The sequence below is a fragment of the Lathyrus oleraceus genome, chromosome 3 (genome assembly GCF_024323335.1).
Source record: "Lathyrus oleraceus cultivar Zhongwan6 chromosome 3, CAAS_Psat_ZW6_1.0, whole genome shotgun sequence".
NCBI classification, from domain to species: domain Eukaryota; kingdom Viridiplantae; phylum Streptophyta; class Magnoliopsida; order Fabales; family Fabaceae; genus Lathyrus; species Lathyrus oleraceus.
In genome coordinates this window covers 288575779-288599625 of record NC_066581.1, presented here as the reverse complement: position 1 = coordinate 288599625, position 23847 = coordinate 288575779, and the positions used below count along the sequence as shown (strand labels likewise).

At 33.3% G+C, this 23847-nt stretch overlaps 1 protein-coding gene and 1 pseudogene across 1 annotated transcript; both read right to left on the bottom strand.

The window, feature by feature from the left end:
• Nucleotides 1–7358: 7358 nt before the first annotated feature.
• LOC127130904 (polygalacturonase-like) lies at nt 7359–8450 on the bottom strand (annotated as a pseudogene).
• A 5625-nt stretch (nt 8451–14075) lies between these two features.
• Nucleotides 14076–15809, bottom strand: LOC127129174 (polygalacturonase). Its single transcript, XM_051058454.1, has 4 exons — nt 15654–15809; nt 15252–15575; nt 14644–15162; nt 14076–14505 (listed from the first exon to the last, which is right to left on the bottom strand). Exons 1-4 carry the CDS (start codon nt 15774–15776, stop codon nt 14287–14289), a joined length of 1185 nt encoding a protein of 394 aa, XP_050914411.1. The 5' UTR covers nt 15777–15809; the 3' UTR covers nt 14076–14286.
• Nucleotides 15810–23847: the final 8038 nt, after the last annotated feature.

The following is a 23847-nucleotide window of genomic DNA, read 5'->3' as shown; positions in this document are numbered from 1 at the left end:
GTGAGCAAAGGGAAAAAGCAAATGAAATAATGGGCAAGAGATTAAATTGCATAAAAGTAAATTGCAAGAATTAAAAGCTTTAATTAAAAGTTAGTCATTAGTAGTTAGTGTTAGGGTGCCATAAGGCAATTTAGCGCTATGTTAAGCAATCGTAAGTGGACTAATGTAGTAGTCACACCTATCTGAGGCCGGTCAATAAAACTATAGGCAACAAACACAAGTTAGAGACCATGACTAGCAAGCCAAGCTCATACAACTTGCCATGCCAAAAGAAAAGAAGAATGATCTTGTATGGATTTAGGTTTTTTGCTTGACCAAGAAGCAACCTATCTCTAATGCAAAACCATTCACTTGATCTTTGATCAAGATGAATTATATTTGAATCAAAGAAGGTTAAGCCCCTCATATGTCAAGGCTAACCACCAATCATTAACTCATTGATCAAAAAGAAAAAGGAAGAAGAAGAAGAATAAGAATGTACATGAATTGAAATTCAAATGAGATATCCAACACCATTGATCAAACATGCATAGAATCAAAGTCAATCAACGGTAAACAGAAGCAAGACGAAGTTTAGAAGTCAAGCAGCAAATAAAATATTTTTGGTATTTTTGAGAATTAAAATAATACTTGATTAAAATAAACAATTAAAGGTCAAACTTCAAATCCATTTCAAATTAACTTGGAAAAGTCCAAATGGATCATCCTAAGTTCAACATAGTCAAACAAAGTTTGACAAAAAATTTCAGCATTTTTGGAAACCAAAAACTATTTTTAAACAATTAAAAATGAATAAAAAATAACATAATTGAACTAAAATCTCAAATCAATTTGGAAATTGATGAGAATATTTTTCATAGATTCATCATCATTCAAAGATGTTAAGAAAATATTTTTGCATTTTTTGAATATTGGAAACTATTTTAAATGAATTAAAAATAACCAGAAAAGAGAAAATTCACAAAAAATATTAAATGAAATCATAAAAAAATATTAAAAATCATTTTCAGAAACTAGAATTAAAAAGAAAAATAATGCAATTGGTCTCATATTTTTTGGATTTAAAATGAAAGAGTTATGAGTTTTTGAAATAAAATGAAATAAAGAAAATAAAGTAATATTAATCAGAAAATGCAAAAAGCCTGGCGCGTTGGATCAAGCTCATTAAATGAGGTGGCACATCCAAAGGCCCTCATGCGCACACTCATGGTGATCTAGAGTCAAAGGCGAAACACAATGTATTAAAAATGGTCATAACATTGGATGGCATAGATTAGATCTGGAAATAGCAATCAATGGTCCAGATTCAATCTGGTGTGGTGGACGGTGGTGTACACCACCGTCTTCTCCGGCGAGCATGCCAGCTCCGGTGACATTTACAGGTTATGAAAACTTAATGAAAATGCACGATCCTCATATCATTGGAAAGCTGGGGTGATGTACATCACCCCTGTGCCATTGGCTTCCTCTCAAGATTACTATATGAAGAGAAATCTGAGGTGGAAGTTTCTGGTGTTCAACCTGAACTTGATGGATTCATGAAATTAAGTACACCAATCAATTGCCTCTTATGAGAGGACTTCAGAGGAACCAACAAACACAAGATGTGATCAATATATATGGAGTTTCGAATCAAAACAGTTTGAGGAAAAATCTTTGAAGAGCAGCTTTCAAATACTTGATCCACTCCAATTCTCTTATTCAGCTTGTTCTCGAGATGGAAAGGAAGTGAGGCTAAGGAATTAAAGTTCAATAATCAACCAAGGAAGTTGAAAATTGAAACTGAAAAATTCAAGAAGAAATGAAAACTTCCTTTAGGTGAAGAGTGGGATTCCAATTCTGCAGGGTATTAGGCGCCTTTAGGTTGGTCATGGATGAAGTTGAGCACTTGCATTTATAATGAAAACTGATGCAAGCAAGGCAAAGTTCACGTGCATGTGGAATGAGGGCCTCCATGCATGGGCCTGTACAGGCGCATGGGAGGCCCAAATGCAATTGGTTTAGCATGATAATCATCATCAAAATAAATTTGGACGTGCAGTTCTGATGGAAATGGCTTGTGCACAAAGTTCTCACATAGTTTCCATAAACGAACATAAATCTCCATCTCTTCGAAAATGCACTTTGCCAAATTGAAAAATGGTCATGTTGGTAATGGTTGGAAAATTCTTGACATGAGGAACAATTGTTATGTTGAACAAAAATCCATTTGGGATGGGGAAATTTATGAAAACAGGCCATGAAGTTCAAAGTGCAAAACCTGTGTATGAGAATTTTGTCAAAATAGACCAACTTCAAGCCCTTCTGTTTCAATGATGTATGCCCCAAATGACAAAATATTAAACATCAAAGTTGTATATCTTTTCAATAAAATCAATTTGGAATTAAATTTTGCATCATTTGGATTTTTGATGAGAAAGTTATGGGCACTTGAAGTTGGACTTTTTCACATTTCAATGAATTTGGTCCAAAGTGACCTATAATGTTTTGTATTATCACATGTACTTATTTTAGGATTATGAAATTTTTTTCAACATATAAAATTAATTAGACATCTTAAAATTTCCAATTCATTTGATCCCACCTCAAAATCATGAAAAATGAGGGAGTTAGGTCCTTGGGAAGTTGACCCAAAATTAGGGTTTTAGTAAAAATGACCTATAACGTTTTGAAATGAATGATCACCTTCCAAGTTTCAAATGAATTTTTGATGAAAATGAAAGTTGTTCATATGGTTCTTAAGAACATTCTTTATCTTGGGTTAATCTTCATTTGACAAACACATCAAAAGTTAGGTCTCAGTGGATTTCAAAATGGTCAGATGAATTGACTGATCAACTTCTTATGTCCAAACTTCAAATCTTGATGAATTGATGATTTAGGATACTCAAATAAGGTTAAATATGCATGAAATGATGAATTAAAGAACTTACCTTGATTTAATTTGATCATAGGTTGAGGTTGCTTCATGAGCAAGGCACAGTCAATGCATAGTTGAATTAGGGTTTCCTTAGGAAACAATCCTCAAGCCCTTTGGTTTATCTTGATCAAATTGACAAATTGAGATACTTGGGAGGCATATATGATGATTTAGAGCTTTTTTAACCATTGTCATGCTTGCTTTCAACTTCATCTGGCCATTTCATTGAGCATAGGGGCCACCTAGGAGCCTTGGATCACATGATTGCTTAAGCTACAAAACAAAAGATGTTAGTGACATATTTTTATGCTTTTGGTTAGTATACAAGTCCCAAACCAAGGGTAAGGAGCCAAGATGCTATGATCCTTGAGGCAAATGCAATGTGCAATGATATGATGCCATAAGGGATCTTAGGGTCAAAATAAGGGTCTTACATAAAGAATACAAAGATAAGAGGGGAAACATAACCCTTGGAGTTCCTTTTCTTAGAGTCATAGAGATGACTCAAGATGCTCCTTTCCTTTGGATTTAGCACACAAAACAAGCAATCAATAATTTGAACTCAAGCTCCTAGGATCTCCACCTGGCTTGGATCTTAACTTTGCTACTCATGACAATGGTCCTATTTTCACAATCTTAAGATGAGGTCCCTATCACACAAAAGCACACATTAACAAGCTCACAACATAATAAAGGGAATGGACAAAGAATAAGTTTGAGGAGAAGTCCTTTGAGGTCAACTTTGAATTTTAGCATTCTAAAGGCATGAGGCCTAGTTTATCTTCAACATATTTTGCATTCTAAAGGCATGAGGCCTAGTTTCTCTTGAACAACTTTAAGCATGGTTAAATCCTAATTCTAAGTCCTTTCTCCTCTTGCATTTTTGTTCACATCAAAATAACAGAAAACAACACAAAATAGCAATATATTTATATACTATAATGGGATCAAATGAGCAAAAGAAAAATGACATAAACATAAAATATGTGCTCAAGTGAGCAAAGATGAAAATCAAGATGAATAATGAGCAAGAAATAAATGACAAGAATTTAAAAGCTCAAATTAAACTTAATAGTTAGTAGAGTTATGTTAGCTTGTCATAAGACAATGTAGCGCTATGTTAAGCAATCGTAAGTGGACTAATATAGTAGCCACACCTATCTGATGTCGGTCACTAAGAATATAGGCAAAGAACACAAGTTAGATGTCATGACTAGTAAGCCAAGCTCCATAAACTTGCCATGCCAAACAAAAGGGGAAGGGCCTTGTATTGACTTTTGGTTATTTGCTTGACCAAGAAGTAACCTATCTTTGATACAAATAGCTCACTTGATCATGGATCAAGTTGAGTTTGGTTTGGATCAAAGAAGATTAAACCCTTATTTGTCAAGACCAACCTCAAGACCTTAACTCATTGGCCATTGAGGAAAATAAAAGGATGAAGATGAAAGGGAGGAGGTAAGAAGTCAACAACCAATCCCAATTGATCAAGGGATAACTCATCCTTGATCAAATTCATTCATCTTTCTAGGTGATGATCCTTAAGGATTCTCAAACCACAAGATCCAATGAATTTGATCAAAGTTGAATCAATTCAACCTTGATCAACACCAAACAAAAGAGGAATGAATATAACAAGTCAAGAAGTCAACAATATTTTTTTGGTATTTTTTGAATTAAAAGAAAATACAAATAAAAAATAAACAAACAAAGTTGAACCTCAAATTCAATTCAAAGCAACTTCAAAAAGTCCAATTAAATTTTCATAGGTTCAACATAGTCAAACAAACTTTAACTAATTTTCTCACAAATTTTTAAAGTCAGAAAGTAATTAAAAACAATTAAAAACAACCAAAAATTGCATAATATCAATTAAAATCTCAAATAATCTCAAAACAAACAAGAAATTGTTGAGACTATTTTTCATTGACTTATCATGATCCATAGATGCTATGAAAATATTTTTGTATTTTTCTAAAGTCAGAAAGCATTTTAAATTGAATTAAAATCATTAAAAACCAAATAATTCATATAAAATATCAAATGAAGTCACAAAAATAATTAAAAATCATAATATGAAACTAGATTTTTCAAGAAAAATTTCAAAGTTGGTCTCATATTTTTCTGACTTCATATGAATTTTTAAAGAATTATTGAAAATAGAATGAATTAAAAGAAAATAAAAAGAAAATGAAATAAACGAAAAATGATGAGTCACCGGGTCCATTTCATTAATTGACGTGGCATGCTGCACGGCTTGGATTTGATGATGCACGGTGGGCTCAAGTCAACAGCGAAACACAATGCATTAAAAGAAGTAATTGAAATGAACGCATGAGATTAGATCGGGAGGGAGAGATCCAAGGGCCATGAGCAGCACACATGGTGGTGGCGGTGGAAACCACCGTCTTCTCCGATCAACCAATAGATTCCGGCCAGATTTGCAGGAAAATGAATCTCATCGAAAATGAAAAACAAAGGCATGGAAATGAAGCTCGTGTGATGTAGATCATCACTGTACCATTAGATTCTTCTCATTCTTCCTATATTGAGAGAAAGATGAAGAAGAAAATCATGGTGTCCATGCAGATTATTCATGAAATGGCAAATTGAATACACCAAAAGCTTGCCTCAAGTATGAGGACTTTAGAGAACCACAAAAACACAAGAATACTACATTGAATTGTGAGTTTCAGATCTAAACAGTTTGAGTTTATACCTTCAAAATGATGAGCTTCTGGCCACGAATCCTTCAATCTTTTTGCTCATTTTTTATCTCTGAATGTAGGGATGATGATTGGCTAAGGAATCTAGCTTTGAAACTCAACTAATGTTGCTGAATTTTAAGCTCGAAAATATTGAAAAAGTGAGTGATTCCTTTAGTGAGGGTTATGGTTTCAGTTCTGCAGCATATGGGATCTCCAAAAGGTTATCAAATGAAGGAGAGGAAACCCTTATTTATAGGTAAAGGCTTCTGAATTCACACTTTGCTCATGTGCATGGGATTTGAAATTTTGAATGCATGGGCCTTTGTGGACGTGTGAGAGGCCCATGAATGGCTGAAGGAGCTTGCTGAGATCATATGGAAAGCATGTGGTCGTGCACATGGAATGAAGAATGCTTGCATTTCAAGTTACAACATAAAATATCAAAAATGCACATAAATGAAAAGAAATTCAAATCTCCCAAATGGTAGATCCAAATGACTATTGTGAGTAATGGTTGGAAAGTTCTTGAAATAAGGAATAAAAGTCATGTTGGGCAAAAAACCATTTGACATGTGAAAATTGATCAAAACTGGCTTGGAAAGTTCAAGTATAAAACCTATTCAAATCACTTTGAAAAAGTTAACCAAAAGTAAGCTTGATCAAACCACTCTGTCCTCATGATACAAGCTTCAAATGAAAAAGTATTCAACATAAAAGTTGTAGATATTTTCAATATAATCAATCTAGACTCACAATTTGCATCATTTGGATTTTCTATGACAAAGTTATTGGCATTTGAAGTTGGGTACTTTTTCAAATTCAATGAATTAGGTCCAAGATGAAGTTTTGTCCAACATAACATTTGAAGTAGACATACCAATATTTTTAATGCCTTTGGTCCAACCTCAAAATCATAAACATTTAGAAAGTTATGCCCTTGGTAAGTTTACCCAAAATTAGGGTTTCAATCAAAATGACCTATAATGTTTTGAAATGAATGATGACCTTACAAGCCTAAAATGTATTTTTTATGAACATGAAAGTTGTTCATATGCTTCTTAGGAACACTTTTTCTTTTGGGGTCAGCTTCATTTGACATACACATAAAAACGTATAGCTCATTGAATCTCAGCTTAGTTAGATGACTTGACTCGTCAACTTTTCAAAGTCAAACTTCCAATATTGATGAATAAATGATTGAGGGGCCTCAAATAGGCTCATATATGCATAAAATGACAAATAAAAGAACTTACCTTGATTAAATTTGATCAGAGGTTGAGATTGCTTCATGGGCAAGGCATAGTCAAAGCACAGTGAAATTAGAGTTTCCTTGGGAAACAATCTTCAAGCCCTTTGGGTTATCTTGATCAAATTGGAAAATTGAGATACTTGGGAGACATATATGATGATTAGGAACTTTGTGGACCATTGTCATTCTTTTTCTCTTCTTCATCTAGCCATTGCATTGGGCTTAGGAGCCTCCTAGGAGCATTATGGAGCACATGATCACTTGAGATTCAAAACAAAAAGAGTTAGTGACATATTTTTGTGCTTTTGGTTAGTAATCAAATAAGAAAAGCAATAACATACAATACAAGCATGCTTGGTGATCTCAAATCACTCAAACAAGTCCCAACCCTAGGGTTAAGGAGCCAAACATGCTATGATCCTTGAGGCAATGCACTTGTGCAATAACATGGTGCCATGAGGGATCTTAGGGTCAAAATTAGGGTCTTATAGTTCAAGACATCAATCATGGTAATATATTCAAAATTCATATCAGTAATAGTAATTGTTCCTGGTGCAGATGGCCAAGTCTTGATCCTCAGACCATTATCAGTTTCTTTAAGGGTACAATTCTTAACCAAAAGACCTGCTACATGATATTCCATCGTGTACTTTCTAAGGCTTCCAACACTAATACAGTGACCAGGTCCACAATTGATATTTTGGACGATTGCTTTTCTGCTACCATCACCCAACGAGACACAATCATCTCCGGTACCAATGTTGCTATTAAGAATTTTAACATCAGTTGATTTTCCAATGTGGATTCCATCGGTGTTAGGACTCATAGCTGGGGAAGTAACCGTCACCCCATCAAATGTGCTATTATCTCATGCTAAAACCATAATATGGAAAAATTTGATGTCCTTAGAAGTAATGTCGCGGATGATCGTGTTGTTGAGAAAATTAAAGCCCAAATTCTGTTGAAAATATAAATGTTTGTCAAGTGAAGGTACAGTTATTTGTATATGAGTAGTGAGTTAAATGATAAGGGGATATTAATATTTACCATGGAGATTCTGGTGGAAGTACTTGAACCTTTTTCCCAAGCAACTCCACCTTGTTTCCAAACAGCTGCACCTTGACCATCAAAAACTCCTAGCCCTGATAATGTTAAAGAGTTTATATATTGGAACCTGACCCATTGATCAGACCCTTTTTGGACTAGATTTATGTCTGAAGGTTCTTGAATTGTTCCATCAACTTGAATTTCAATTGGAGTTTTACAAGGACCTTTAACATCTATTCCAGTCAACATATATGTACCCGCTGGAATCACAATTTTGGTTGGAGTTGGAGATGCACATGCTAAGGTCCAAGAATTTATGAAAGCCTTGCGAAAATAATCAATTAAATGTGTTAAATATTTACTTAGTGGAAATCAAATGTGCTAAACATTAAATAATTACTACCTGGGTAATATCTGAATTCGGTGTTCCGCCAAAATTTGATATTTGAAGAACTCCAGGTTGAGCTGCACAAAAGTCAACTAGAAATAGGAATGACACAATTATGGAGATCCCAGAGTTCTTCATATCTTCTTTGAATAGTGTTTTTATATAGGTTTATTTCCCTTGAAGGAATGTCTTGTTTCAAAGTAAGATGGAACAACATTTATACTTAAATGACAAAGCTTCGTGACCATGAACAAGGAAACTAACTATTGTCTAAATATGTTTTTTTTACCTTCTTCAATGTTTGGTTTATTTTTATGTCTATTAATATCAATCAATTTTCATCTCTCATGTTAGTTCTCCCAGAGTATTTTACAACCTTGGGTTTTTGTGCAGCAGGATAATCAAGGGGAATTGGTGCATGATACTTAGGTTTTAAAACTATGTTCTTCTTCTGTCTTTGTGCAGAATAGTCAAGCTCAATGCCAATAGGCGTGAAATCCTCATAGAGAGGTTTCAGTTTTACCTTCTGACTTTCGTCAGGTTTTCCAGTTTCTATAAACCTAGATCTTTTTTTCCATTTCTACTTACTCCATAGATCATGGAAGCCATTTTGCTTATATATATACTTTTATCCAGAAAGTCCTAGATTGATCTGTCATATCTGATGATGCAATCAGTACTAGGGGCTTCTGAGACTATTTCTTCCTCCAACTTTGAAATATTTCTTTTCAAAGAAAAATTGTTACTTTCTAAAGAAAATAGTTTTTTTTTAGGGAGGAAATATACTTCTCAAGCTCACTACAAGTTTCATAAGCAACTACTAGGACTTATTTAAGGCCCTTGTACCCACTCTGATGACTTTGGGTACTTTTCTAGAATTTTAGAAAGACATGACTCTAAATCAGAACGAGATAGTTCAGATAATACCTCTTTAGAATTGAAGTCTAATTCTAATTCTGAAAATATCTTATCTTCTGGTTCTTCAGAACTTTCTAGATCATATATAGTTGCCATCAGAGCAATGTTGGCCCGTTCCTCATCAGATTCTTCTTCTTCTTCTGATTCTGATTTTGATTTTGATTTTGATTCTGAGTCGTCCCATATAGCCATCAACCCTTCTTGCCTTTTGAACGATTTTTCTTGATCCTTTTTGGCTTTTTCAACCTAGGACACTCATTCTTATAGTGTCCTGACTCCTTGCACTCGTAGCAGATAACCTCTTTACAAGAACCCTACTTCTTTAGTCCAGATGAAGAATCAAAATGTCCAACAGTCTTTCTATATCCTCTAAACATTCCTTATCCATTCTTCTTGTGCCTCTATAATATGTTGACCCTATTGGAAATCAAATACAACTCATCATCATCATCTTTTGAGTCTTCATCAGAATGATTTGATTCTTCCTCAGCTTGATAATCCCTTGTCTTCTCAGGCTTGGACTTCAAGGCAACATATTTATCTTTCTTATGAGGTTCATATTCCTAGATTTCTATCTCATGGCTTCTCAAAGAACAAACAAGTTCTTCAAGACTAATATTGTTCAATTCCATTGCCAACTTCATGGCAGTTACCATATGTCCATTTTTTGGGGAGACTTCTGATGATTTTCTTGACATGGTCAGCCCTAGAAAACCCTTTGTCTAGAACCTTGAGTCTTGCGACAAGCATCTGAAATCTTGAGAACACAGTCTCAACGGTTTCATCATCTTCCATTCTAAATGTCGTATATTTCTAGATTAAGGCCAAAAACTTTGTCTCCTTAACTTGAGCATTCCCTTCATGAGTCATTCTTAAAGAATCAAAAATAGACTTAGTAGAATCTTTGTTTGTTATCTTCTCATAATCAGTATAAGAGATAACTTTAAACACTATCATTCTATCCTAATGATGGTTCTTGAAATCCTTCACTTGTCGCTCTGCCATAACACTTGTTGCTATATTATTGCCTTCAGCATTTACTAGGTAAACGTAGCCATCGACTATAAGGTCCCAGAGATCAACATCATATCCAAGAAAAAAATTTGATTACATCTTTCTAGTAATCAAAATTTTCACCATCAAATATTGGTGGTTTAGAACTGTAGTGATCTCTCTAACTGTTGTAAGCAGCAACAAAGTTGTTGTTAGTAGCGATCATTGTTTCTCACACAATCTAGATCAATACTGAACACAGTGAAGTGTTGATAAAACTTTACCACAATCAGAATCGTGATGCCAATTGAATGTGTGAAGACAAAAGAAGGGGGGGTCGAATTGTGTTTTAAAAACCAAAAGCTTTTACCAAATCAAAAACTCCACACAAACAAGAGAACAAAGAGACAAAGCCACAAGGATTTTTATCCTGGTTCGCTTGAAATCAAAGCTACTCGGGTCCATCCGCCAAGGTGATTTCGCCTTATACACAAGAACTTACTCCACTAAAGTCAAACAAATTACATAAAATCACAAAGAACAACATTCTTTGTCTTCTCAAGGATTCGATTAGAACTTAGTCTCCATAAGAAAAAATCACAAAGAACAACTTTCTTTGTCTTCTCAAGGATCCGGTTATAACCTAGTCTCCTTAAGGTAATATATACAAACAAATTTGAATACAACTTTTTGTGTTAGAAGTTGCTTCTACACAAGCATATTTTACACAAATAAAATACAAACACTTATAGAAAAGTATGAACAAAGTTAAGAGTTTTTTCATGTAGAAAACAATCTTGTAAATTGTTGCATTAGCTTTCTTCAAGTCTACAAGTCCTATTTATATACCATAAGAAAGGGACAGTTGGAGGACAATTCGGGGATACCAAAAGAGCAATTGTCCACTAACGAATTAGGACAAATGTGAAGAATAGCACAGTGCTCCGCCCACGATTTTAGGTGGTGGAAGGAATATTTCTGATTTGTATCATGTATTATTTGATCACGTATCCACATTAATCTTATCATCAAATTGATTGGCTTCTAATGAAAAGTTGATGAAGCATGAAAAGAAGAAACACAAAGCTAAAATAAGAATCTTCAGAATCTTTAGTTATAACCTTGATTACATCAACATCTGGCTTGAGACATTTAGAGTATTCAACAAAGTAACAAAACTTCAAAATCTTCAATCAAAACCTTGATAGAGTCAATGTCTGGCTTGAGCTCTTCAGCTAAGTAACAAAACTTCAGAATCTTTCTATTCTTCATAAGCTTGATAATGAGAGTCACATCCATAAGCAGAAGGGGAGAAAATATTGCAAAAACAACATAGCGTCTTTCTATAACTTCTTAGGAGTGAACCAAGAACAACATAAGGCCTTTTAGAACATAGTGAATTTTAGAACTACCCAGAGTGAACCAGGGCAGAAGCAAAAAGAACATTGCAGTAGCAACAAAGCGTCTTTCAGAACTTCTCATGAGTGATTCAGTGCAAAAGCGGAATTCGAAACAAATGTTCAAAAACTAATGACGTTGCACTTCATAAACTTGGAATCAAAATTGGTTGTTAAAGCTACACAATAACAAACTATTAGGGTACCAAGATTATTGTCACAAAAATACTATATTGTTATCATCAAAACTCAAAGGTATAAATGCAGAACCAAATCTTATTCTAACATTGTTACAACCACCCGTAATGACTATTACGAGAGGTAACAAGAATTAACCTCAAACCCTATTTGAGGTTCCCCAATAAATTTACCATAGGTCTGCTACTGTCACTCGTAATGGCTATTACGGGAAGTAACAGGCAAGCAAGCATTTTCCAAATCTTTTTCATTTTCTGGCCCGATACCCTCTGCTTTAAAAATTCTGATTGCCAGGATTTTATTTAATTATGGTTTTAAGAGGCATTGAAGGTGAGATTTTGTGCCATATTTAGAATAAGATATATAACATGGTTGTTCCTTAGCTTAAAGCATCCAGGATTTTTCAGTTTACATTTATTCTTATCGCTCATTGTAAAATTCTCCATTGGAACACTGGATCAAAATTTTATTCAAGTATTTTACTTTGTTTAATCCGGTTATTTATTGCTTTATTTATCTTTTTGTCAATCATGTCTTTTTCTGTAGTATTTTCTTTGATTAGATCATTCATCACCATGAATGAATGGTCCACTAGGGACTAAGAGTTATGAACCCTATCATATGACTATTCACATGAACTTAAGGTAGTTACGAGAATGCTATCTTTTTTATTTCGAAAGTATGAATTTTTAATTCAAACCTCGCTATGAAAATAGGAGTGTTTTTAGGCGTTCCCCTTACACTGAAAGGGTGGGTGTGAACGTCGGAATGTAATTCTTGAACAATCACGTCCGAAGTTACCAAAGTGATCAAACAAAATGGAGAAAAGTTCCAATTTTTAATAGTTGCGCAAATGTAATGACCATTAACAAACGTTTATGCACGCGCGAAATCCGAAGGGCATCTCGTTCGTTAGAGGCAAGGCAATACGATATATAAAGTAGGTATTGCCCATAATAATATATTTTTCTATAAATTATGTAGGGATTCTCGTAATAGAAATGCTTAAGTCATGTGGAGACATTTGAAGATTTCCCATATATATATATATATATATATATATATATATATATATATATATATATATATATATATATATATATATATATATATATATACATATATATATATATATATATATATATATATATATATATATATATATATATATATTAATTAAGCATACTTATTAAATTAATTTGTTTTCATAAAGTTGCTTTAAAAATTAGTTGTTTTAACTTAAGTGCTTTTTCACTTAAGTCGCCCTCTTTTCCACTATCCGGTTGGTCTATCTTTACATCGATAGAATAGAAATCGGTAATTTACCATTGATCTCTGAGGTTTGATACTCTTTATAACTACCTTGGCATTTGTCGTACGCTTGCGGCGTGTCACAATGCTTTAGGCATTGCCTATTTATAGTAAAATAAATGACCTTATTGACTTACAAGAGAAGAAAGACAACCCATTTAATTAGAAATATTCATTTCTTGAATAAGAATGATATTTGTAATGTTATCCTTGCTCTTCAAGACTTTTCTTCCTTGCTCGTCAATCTTCATTAAGCGCTCCATTAAGTATACAACAAACAAATGAAACTTGCATTACGCAACACACAAGTAATGACTAGCACATGTTCCACACTAATCAAAACAAAGATAGACATTATCTTAAACTTAAATGTTAGGTATAATTTAAAAAAAAATTATGCCCACACATTTTATTACAACATAATTTAAAAAAACAAATAAAAATGCATCATCTCATGTGCCTGCGTCCTCTCCATAAAGACTTATGAAGAGGACTAGTTTAGGCTACATGACTTCTAAATTGGTCTTCATTCTATTATAGTATTCACCATTTGATCCAATAATGTCTTAATTTTTTTCTAGTTGGTGCCCTTGTTATTAGTCCACCTAATCCTTTTAGTGCTTCAATCATATCCTTGATAGTTATGTCATCTTCAAATTATTTCCTCATTAATAGAAATAAAGTGTGATTTTGTATTGTTTACATGACAATTAATTACCCGTTTGACTAAAATTTCCATTCTCCATACAAATTCTCCAAACTCTCTTTCCTCTACCATTGGCCCTGGATGATATCATTCTCGTTGCTTGGTTTCACATATGGGTGGTCACTTTAAATGTTTCCAAAGGTTCCATAGGTTTCCCTCCGGTTTTTGCTATTTCTTGTAATGAAAACTTGCAAAAAAGAGTATAGGAAAGAGAGAGTAAAGGTTATAGTCAATACGTCGAAGAAAAATTTAATATTTATAATTTATAATAATAAAAGTAACATATATATGACTGTAGTTGAATACACATGTCAATTTGTTTCTTTCTAAGGGACTAAACTTATATTGACGAACATCCACACATTATGGGGATGGTTTGTCTACTATTCAAAGAATAAGTTAACCAAATTAAGAAATATCATGTGCATATTGAGGATTATCCAAAATCATTTTAAGCTTGACAAGCAGGGGCCTTTCCTATGACTATAGGTCTAACATTAGAACATTTAGCTTTTGTTGGTGCTCCATTGAATGTGAGATCAATATTATTTAGTTCCACCTCATCGCATGGTACACCACTGCTGCAAATAAAAATCACTCCTTCTGGTGTTTTTGATGTTCCATGAACATTCTTGAATGAAACCTTGCTTATCTTTATTTTGGATGGATTCTAAATCATTGAAAACCATAGAAGAAGTGAATAAATTGTTAGTCATTTTAATTAAATAATATGAATAATCAACGCGAAAAAAGTTTATCTTGTGACTAATAAACAAATAAAGATGTAACTTTTTCTTGTGATTATTACCTCTTTTGAGCACTGGTTATATGGACAATACTCTTGATCAATGATGATAGGGTTCAAGACATCAATCATGGTAATATCTTCAAAATTCATATCAGTAATAGTAATTGTTCCTGGTGCAGATGGCCAAGTCTTGATCCTCAGACCATTATCAGTTTCTTTAAGGGTACAATTCTTAACTAAAAGACCTGCTACATGATCTTCCGTCGTGTACTTTCCAAGGCTTCCAACACTAATACCGTGACCAGGTCCACAATTGACATTTTGGACGGTTACTTTTCTGCTACCATCACCCAACGAGACACAATCATCTCCGGTACCAATGTTGCTATTAAGAATTTTAACATCAGTTGATTTTCCAATGTGGATTCCATCGGTGTTAGGACTCATAGCTGGGGCAGTAACCGTCACCCCATCAAATGTGATATTATTGCATGCTAAAACCATAATATGGAAAAATTTGCTGTCCTTAGAAGTAATGTCGCGGATGATCGTGTTGTTCAGAAAATTAAAGCCCAAATTCTGTTGAAAATATAAATGTCTGTCAAGTGAAGGTACAATTATTTGTATATGAGTAGTAAGTTCAATGATAAGGGGATATTAATATTTACCATGGAGATTTTGGTGGAAGTACTTGAACCTTTTTTCCAAGCAGCTCTACCTTGTTTCCAAACATCTGCACCTTGACCATCAAAAACTCCTTGCCCTGATAATGTTAAAGAGTTTATATATTGGAACCTGACCCATTGATCAGACCCTTTTTGGACTAGATTTATGTCTGAAGGTGCTTGAATTGTTCCATCAACTTGAATTTCAATTGGAGCTTTACAAGGACCTTTAACATCTATTCCAGTCAACATATATGTACCCGCTGGAATCACAATTTTGGTTGGAGTTGGAGATGCACATGCTAAAGTCCAAGCTTTTATGAAAGCCTTGCCAAAACAATCAATTAAATGTGTTAAATATTTACTTAGTGGAAAAAAATGTGCTAAACATTAAATAATTACTACCTGGGTAATATCTGAATTTGGTGTTCCGCCAAAATTTGATATTTGAAGAACTTCAGATTGAGCTGCACAAAAGTCAACTAGAAATAGGAATGACATAATTATGGCGATCCTGGAGTTCTTCATATCTTCTTTGAATAGTGTTTTTATATAGGTTTTTTTTCCTTGAAGGAATGTCTTGTTTCAAAGTAAGATGGAACAATATTTATACTTATATGACAAAGCTTCGTGACCATGAACAAGGAAACTAACTATTGTCTAAATATGTTTTTTTACCTTCTTTAATGTTTGGTTTAGTTTTATGTCTACTAATATCAATCAATTTTCACCTCTCATGGCTATCATTATATGAACTAACATGTTGTTATAACTAGAAAATTTGCTACTAATAGTATATATATATATATATATATATATATATATATATATATATATATATATATATATATATATATATATATATATATATATATATCATGCTACTAGACACGTATCAGATGAAGAGGTTAAATATACGTATGGATTTATTCTTTGAAACACATGTGTTATAATATTTATATATTAACGAAGTTATTTCGCTTTAGTACATAACATTTGTCTCTCTCAAAACAAAATTTTAACATCTATCTTACTCGTCTCTCTCATATATCCTAATCTCCATTAACGTTTCGAAAAACTTTCTTCACAAACATGAAAAATAAAAACATCAAACTCATGTATTGAACTCGTCTTCTTCGAAGGATTACCTTTGTAGCCTGAAAGCTTACGAAATTTGATCTAACTGCTTCAAATCTTACGAAATGGCTACGTTACAAGTTAGTCTTCATAATATAGAATATAACTTCTTTCATGGTTCAATAATTTATGTTTGCAAATATGTTCAACTTAAGATGACGGAATGTATAACATAAGAAGTGAACTTTTATTGACATGAATAATATAGCTTCTTTTATGTTATTTTTAGGATAATTTGACCTAATAAGTGAAATTAAGATGAGTATAATAGATTTAGAAGTTAACTTAATATGAGTGAATGTATAAACTAAGAAGTGAATTATGTTGTTTATGTATCATAATGTTGTTCCGTTTGGATTGGTTACATTTTGCAAAACAACAACATGGAGAAGTGTTCAAGTTTTCCAAGCTAATTTGAGATGTATTTATAGTGAGGAAGGGACACATGTTGGACGCAATGTCACAACATATGAGTACGAAATGTGGGTCTTGCTCAATATGCCAGATTGTTGCTTTTATCTAGCAATTTCATTATATGATTTGTTGGACAGTTGTGAAGATCAAATCAAATTTAAAAGTGATTTAAATTTGAATTTGAAATAAACCAAATCTTATCTTTCTATCAGAGATATTTATGGAATAAATCTTATCCAACAAATTATGCAAAGATTGTGGACGAAATTAAATCAAAGATCCAAGGAGAAAAGCCCATAATACTTTTGTTGTATAAGGAGCTCAAAACATACATTAGAAAGCAAGAAATACATTGAAGATATTAGAGTGCTAGGGTTTTTGAGTCCTTGTTATTGTTGTATATATACCACACCATGTTTCAATAACTTAGGATACTTGTAGGTTTGTCTAGTTGAGTTGTAGATTCAACATGTTCTTGTACACCAAACTATGTTTCAGTAACATGGCATAATTGTAGGTTTGTATTGTTGAGTGGTAACATTCAATAATGTTAATGCATTAGAAACCCCAATTACAGGTTGTATGATTGAGAAAAATGTGAGTAGGTTCTCATATTTAAAGGGAGGCCTTAAATGGAAACTCATTGGATAGTGTTAGGAAGAGACATTGAATAATACGAGCTTGTTGTTTCTTGTAAGATTAATTTAACTAAATTGATAATATTGAATTTCCTTTCTTGGGTAGACTTCCCTCCTGGCGTAACTGTTGTTTGCACCAAATTAGGTTACCAATCTCTAGTGTTTTATTTATTCTTATCTTCTTCATCATCTTGTAAAAGCTAATACATTATTCATTGTAGTCATACTAGTTTAACTTGTAGAATTAGTTGCCTAGGACAATGAGTTCCATATATGTCCTATGAGGAATAGAATTTTTGATTAGCATTAGAGAAGGCATCATGGTCTATTTGGGTGAGCTCCAAGGAGATGGTATATTCTATTCAATATTGAGATTTTTGTATAAATGAGGAGGTACTTATCAACCAAAGATTTATCATGGTGCTGAGAATCCTCCAAAGATTGTTGATTGTTATGAAAGTTGTGATGTTCAAGCAGAATGTTATTCTGAAGATTATCTCAAGCTGAGGAAGAGATTTAATAAAGTCTTAAGAAGTCTTAACATGAGATATGCGAATAATGTCACTATCAATATCAAGAAAATTTAGCAAGATGATAAGGATAGTGAAAGGTAAAAGCCTAACTATTCTTACAGATGCAGAGGATTACAGTGTCTTAAAATTAAAGTTGAATGTTCATGGTTCAGAGGGAACAAAGAAGAATATGGCTTAATAAGGAAGTCCATGACGATCTGAACAAATCAATGAAGGTGTTACTAAGGATGCTTATATTTGTAACTTGTCTCTCCTTTATGAGGATAGTGTTCTGATGTCGAAGTATATAGCCCTTGATAGGATGTTGTCAAGAGAAGTTATAATGTTTGAAGTGGATGTTCAAATGCTAGAGGAAATCATTGTGAAAAACAATGAGTGTCTTGAGAGAGCTCTCATATGTGTTGATGTCGTGTCTGACACGATGGTGCAACAATTTCTTCGAAAAATGTACCCTGAGTTTGAGATGAGTCTTTAAGAAGAACTCACTTATTTTCTTAGTCTTCAAGTTAAGCAAATGGAAGATAATATTTTTGTGTCTACGAGAAAGTATGCTAAGAGCATAGTGAAAAATATTGGTATTGACAATGTTGTCGATAAAAGAACTCATGCTGAAACTCACTTGAAGCTTTCTAGGGATGAAAATCGAGTTGCTGTAGACCAAAGTCTCTAAATAAGCATGATATAAATTTTGCTATATAACAAGCCAAACCTAAGGCTAGTCATCTCTCTCAAGTGAATATAATAATGAAGTTCATAAGTGGGACTTATGACTATGGAATCTTGTTATCTCATGATACAAACTCATGCTTGTATGGTATTGTGATATACATGGGGCTGGAAGTGCTGATAACAGAAAAAGTACATAAGGGGAATATTTTTGTCCTTTCTACAACCCAATGTATTGGTTCATCTAGAAGAAAAATTGTGTCTCATCATTTACTACTGAAGTTGAGTACATTGTTGCTCGAAGCAGTTGCATGCAATCACTTTGGATTAAACAGATGTAGAATGAGTATAATGTCGAACAAGATGTCATGACATAGTTTTTGACAACTTGAGTGATATCAATAATTAAAAAATTCCTATTCAACACAGCAAAACCAAGAACATTGACATTCATCATCATTTCATTAGTGATTTTATCGAAGACAAAGTCGTCAATCCATAACACATAGCAACTAACAAACAACTGGTTGATAAATTCACCAAGCCATTGGATGTTATCCACTTTGAAAAGTTAATAATTTCCCTTGGAGTGTGCATATTGGAGAACCTATAGTAGTCAAAGATTGGGAAACATGCAATGGGACCAAGTTAATACCTCTAAACTATTCTTTATGATCCATGTATATTCAGGCTGATTCATTCCTTTCCCATCACTCTTTTTATATGGAATAAGGATACGAGCAATAAAAAAATCACATATCCTTATCTTTCATCTTCCAAGTGTTTGTGATGATCATCATGAGTCAAAAGCCTAAAATTTCAAAGAAGAAACCCAGTAGCAAGGGAATCTCTATCATGAAAGCTATTGATAGATTCCATGAGTCTGAAGAAAGGAATAATAATGGGATTGTTTGGTGTTATTATTAAATTAAATAGGATATCTATAAGACCCTAATTTTGACCCTAATATTCCTCATGGCATCATGTTATTGCACAAGTGCATTGCCTCAAGGATCATAGCTTGTTTGGCTCCTTAACCCTAGGGGTGGGATTTGTTTGAGTGTTTTGAGACCACCAAGCATGCTTGTATTGAATATTATTTATTTCCTTATTTGATCACTAATAAAAAGCACAAAAATATGTCACTAACTCTTTTTGTTTTGAAGCTCAAGTGATCATGTGCTCCAATGCTCCTATGAGGCTCCTAAGCCCAATAAAATAACTAGATGAAGATGAGAAAAAGCAATACAATGGTCCAAAAAATTCCTAACCATCATATATGTCTCCCAAGTATCTCAAATTTCCAATTTGATCAAGATAACCCAAAGGGCTTAAGGATTGTTTCCCAAGGAAACCCTAATTCCATTGTGTTTTGACTGTGCCTTGCCCATGAAGCAACCTCAACCTATGATCAAATTTAATCAAGGGAAGTGCTTTCATTCATTATTTTATGCATATATGAGCCTATTTTAGGATCCTCAATCATTTATTCATCAAGATTGGAAGTTTGCCTTGAAAAGTTGACCAGTCAAAATCATCTGACTAAACTGAGGTCCATGGAGATACAACTTTTGATTTATTTGTCAAATGAAGATCACCCCAAGATAAACAATGTTCCTAAGAACCATATGAACAACTTTCATGTTCATCAAAAATCCATTTGAAACTTGGTAGGTCATCATTCATTTCAAAACATTATAGGTCATTTTGACTGAAACCCTAATTTTGGGTCAACTTACCAAGGACATAACTTCCTTAATTTTTATGATTTTGAGGTGAAACCAAATGAATTGGAAATCTTGAGATGTATAATTCAAATGTTATGTTGGAAAAAATTTCATAATTCTAAAATAAATACATGTGATAATACAAAACATTATAGGTCATCTTGGACCTAATTCATTGAATTTGAAAAAGTACCCAACTTCAAATGCCCATAACATTGACATAGAAAATCCAAATGATGCAAACTTTGAGTCTAAATTGATAATCTTGAAAATATCTACAACTTTTATTTTGGAGGTTTTTTCATTTGAAGCTTGCATCATAAAAAAGAGGGGTTTGATTAAGCTTGCTTTTGGTGAAATTTTTCAAAGTGTTTTGAATATGTTATGTACTTGGATTTTCACAGCCAGTTTTCATCAATTTCTAAATTCCAAATGAATTTTTGCCCAACATGATTTTTGTTCCTTATTTCAAGGGCTTTCCAACCATTACTCACAATACTCGTTTGGACTTACCATTTGTGAGTTTCGAATTCATTTCCGTTTATGTGCATTTTGGTATTTTGTGATGAAACTTGAATTGCAAGCTCGTTCTGTCTAATGCACACGACCATTTACTCTCTACATGATCTCAACTAGCTTTTGCAACCATCATTGGGCCTTCCACACGCCTGTACAGGCCCATGCAATGCATTTTCACTTTGCCATGCACATGAAAGAAGCTTGGGATTCACCTACCTTCAGCTATAAATAACCACTTCCTCTCATTCATTCATCAATCTTTTGGAGATTTGAATTGCTGCAACATTGAAACCATAGCCATACCAAAGGAATTGTTCAAAAAAATTTCTCACTTTCGAGCTTGAAATTCAGCATCATTAGCTGATCTTCAAAGCCTAATTCCTTAGCCTTTCACTTCCCCTACATCCATAGATTAAAGAGGAGCAAGAAACTTGGAGGATTCGTGGTCTGAAGTGCTCCAATTCAGAGGTATACATTCAAACTTTTTGGATCTAGAACACTCAATTCAATGTAGCATTCTTGTGTTTATGTGGTTTTCTGATGTCCTCACACTTGAGGCAAGCCATTGGTGCTTTCAATTCACCATTTCATGAGCTTACAGTTGGAACACCATGATCTTCTTCTTCATGTTTCTCTCAATATAGGAAGAGTGAGGAAGATCCAATGGTACATTGATTATCTCCATCACACGAGCTTCATTTCCATGTCCTTGTTTTCCATTTTATTAATCTTTTTTTCTCTGCAACTGGTGACCGAAATTGGTTGTCTGGCCGGAGAAGATGGTGGTTTCCACCACCACCACTATGTGTTCACACATGAGCCATTAGATCACCTTGCCACGTTTTAATCTTATTCATTCATTGCGTTTACTTTATTTAATTCATGTTATGGCGCGTTTGACTTGGACATAACATGTTCCCTATGATTTGGATCCTTCATTAATGCCACGTCAATTAATGAGTTACATCCTGTGGCGCTGGTTTTTTCCATTTATTCTATTTTCATTTTATTTTCAGTTAATTCCTTTTATTTTCAAAAATTCATAGAAATTTCATTTGAAGTCATAAAAATATGAGACCAACTCCAAAAAAAATTTTGAAAAATCTAGTTTCATATTTTGATTTTTAATTATTTTTGTGACTTCATTTGATATTTTTTATGGATTATTGATTTTTAATAGTTTTAATTCATTTTAAAATACTTTCTGACTTTTGAAAAATCCAAAAATATTTTCATAGCACTTATGGATCATGATAAATCAATGAAAAATAGTCTCATCAATTTCTTATTTGATTTGAGATTTATTTGAGATTTTAATCCATTTTGTGCTGTTTTTAATTGTTTTTAATTGCTTTCTGATTTCAAAAATTGATGAGAAAATTAGTCAAAGTTTGTTTGACAATGTTGAACCTATGAGAATTTAACTGGACTCATTAAAGTTGATTTGAATTGAATTTGAGGTTTGACCTTATTTGTTTATTTTTTATTTGCATTTTATTTTAATTCAAAAAATACCAAAAAAATATTGTTGACTTGTTGACTTGTTATCTTCATTTCTTTTCTGTTTGGTGTTGATTGATGATGATTTGATTCACATTTGATCAAATGGATTTGGTTGTGGTCTTCTTTTTCCCTCCCTTTCATCTTCATCCCTTTATTTCCATCAATGACCAATGAGTTAAAGTCTTATGGTTGGTCTTGATAAATGAGAAGTTTAACCTTCTTTGATCCAAACCAAACTCAACTTGATCCACGATCAAGTGTGTTGTTTTGTGTCCAAGATAGGTTGCTTCTTGGTCAAGCAAATAACCTAAAGTCAATACAAGGCCCTTCCCCTTTTGTTTGGCATGACAAGTTTATGGAGCTTGGCTTACTAGTCATGATCTCTAACTTATGTTCTTTGCCTGTATTTTTATTGACCGGCCTCAGATAGGTGTGACTACTACATTAGCCCACTTACGATTGCTTAACATAGCGCTACATTGTCTTATGACAAGCTAACATAACTTTACTAACTACTAACTTTAATTTGAGCATTTAATTTCTTGTCATTTACTTTTAATGTCATTTATTTCTTGCTCATTATTCATATTGATTTTCATTTTGCTCACTTGAGCACATATTTTATGTTTAAGTTTTTTTTCTTTTGCTTATTTGAGCCCATTATTATATATAAATATATTGCTATCTTGTGTTTGATTTGTGTCTGTTTTGTGTGAACCAAATGCAAAAGGAGAAAGGACTTAGAATTAGGACTTACTTATGCTTAAAGGAGTTCAAGAGCAACTAGGCCTCATGCCTTTAGAATGCAAAAAACTTGTTGATGAGCAACTAGGCCTCATGCCTTTAGAATGCTAAATTTCAAAATTGACCTCAAAGGACTTCTCCTCCAAACTCATTCTTTGTCCATTCCCCTTATTGTGTTGTGAACTTTTTGATGTTTGCTTTTGTGTGATAGGGATCCCACTTTGAGATTGTGAAAAGAGGACCATTGTCATGAGTAGCCAAGTTAAGAGACAAGCCAAATGGAGATCCTAGGAGCTTGAATTCAAATTGTTTGATTGCTTGCTTGTATGCTAAGTCCAAAGCTACACGTCCAGAAATTTACGATTCACCCACATATAGATTCAATTACAGTTTTAACATAACTTATTCATCACCATTTACAGCATTCCTCATCCCAATTAGGGTCAATTCAATGGCTTATTACTACCCATTACATGTTAACCCATAATACCCATTAAACGACGATAAACCCCCCTTACCTGAGTTAATCCGGCAAATCCTTTAACTTCAAGCTTTTCCCTTCTTCAACCATTGTTCTCTTGCTCTTCCTCTTTGCCCTTTTCTCACTTTCTGTCGCTTCTCTGGTTTTCACGTGAAAAACCCTTTTTACCAAATGGAACCCTTTATATATATTCCAACTTTATTATTCCAATAATATTCCAATTATTTAATTAAATTA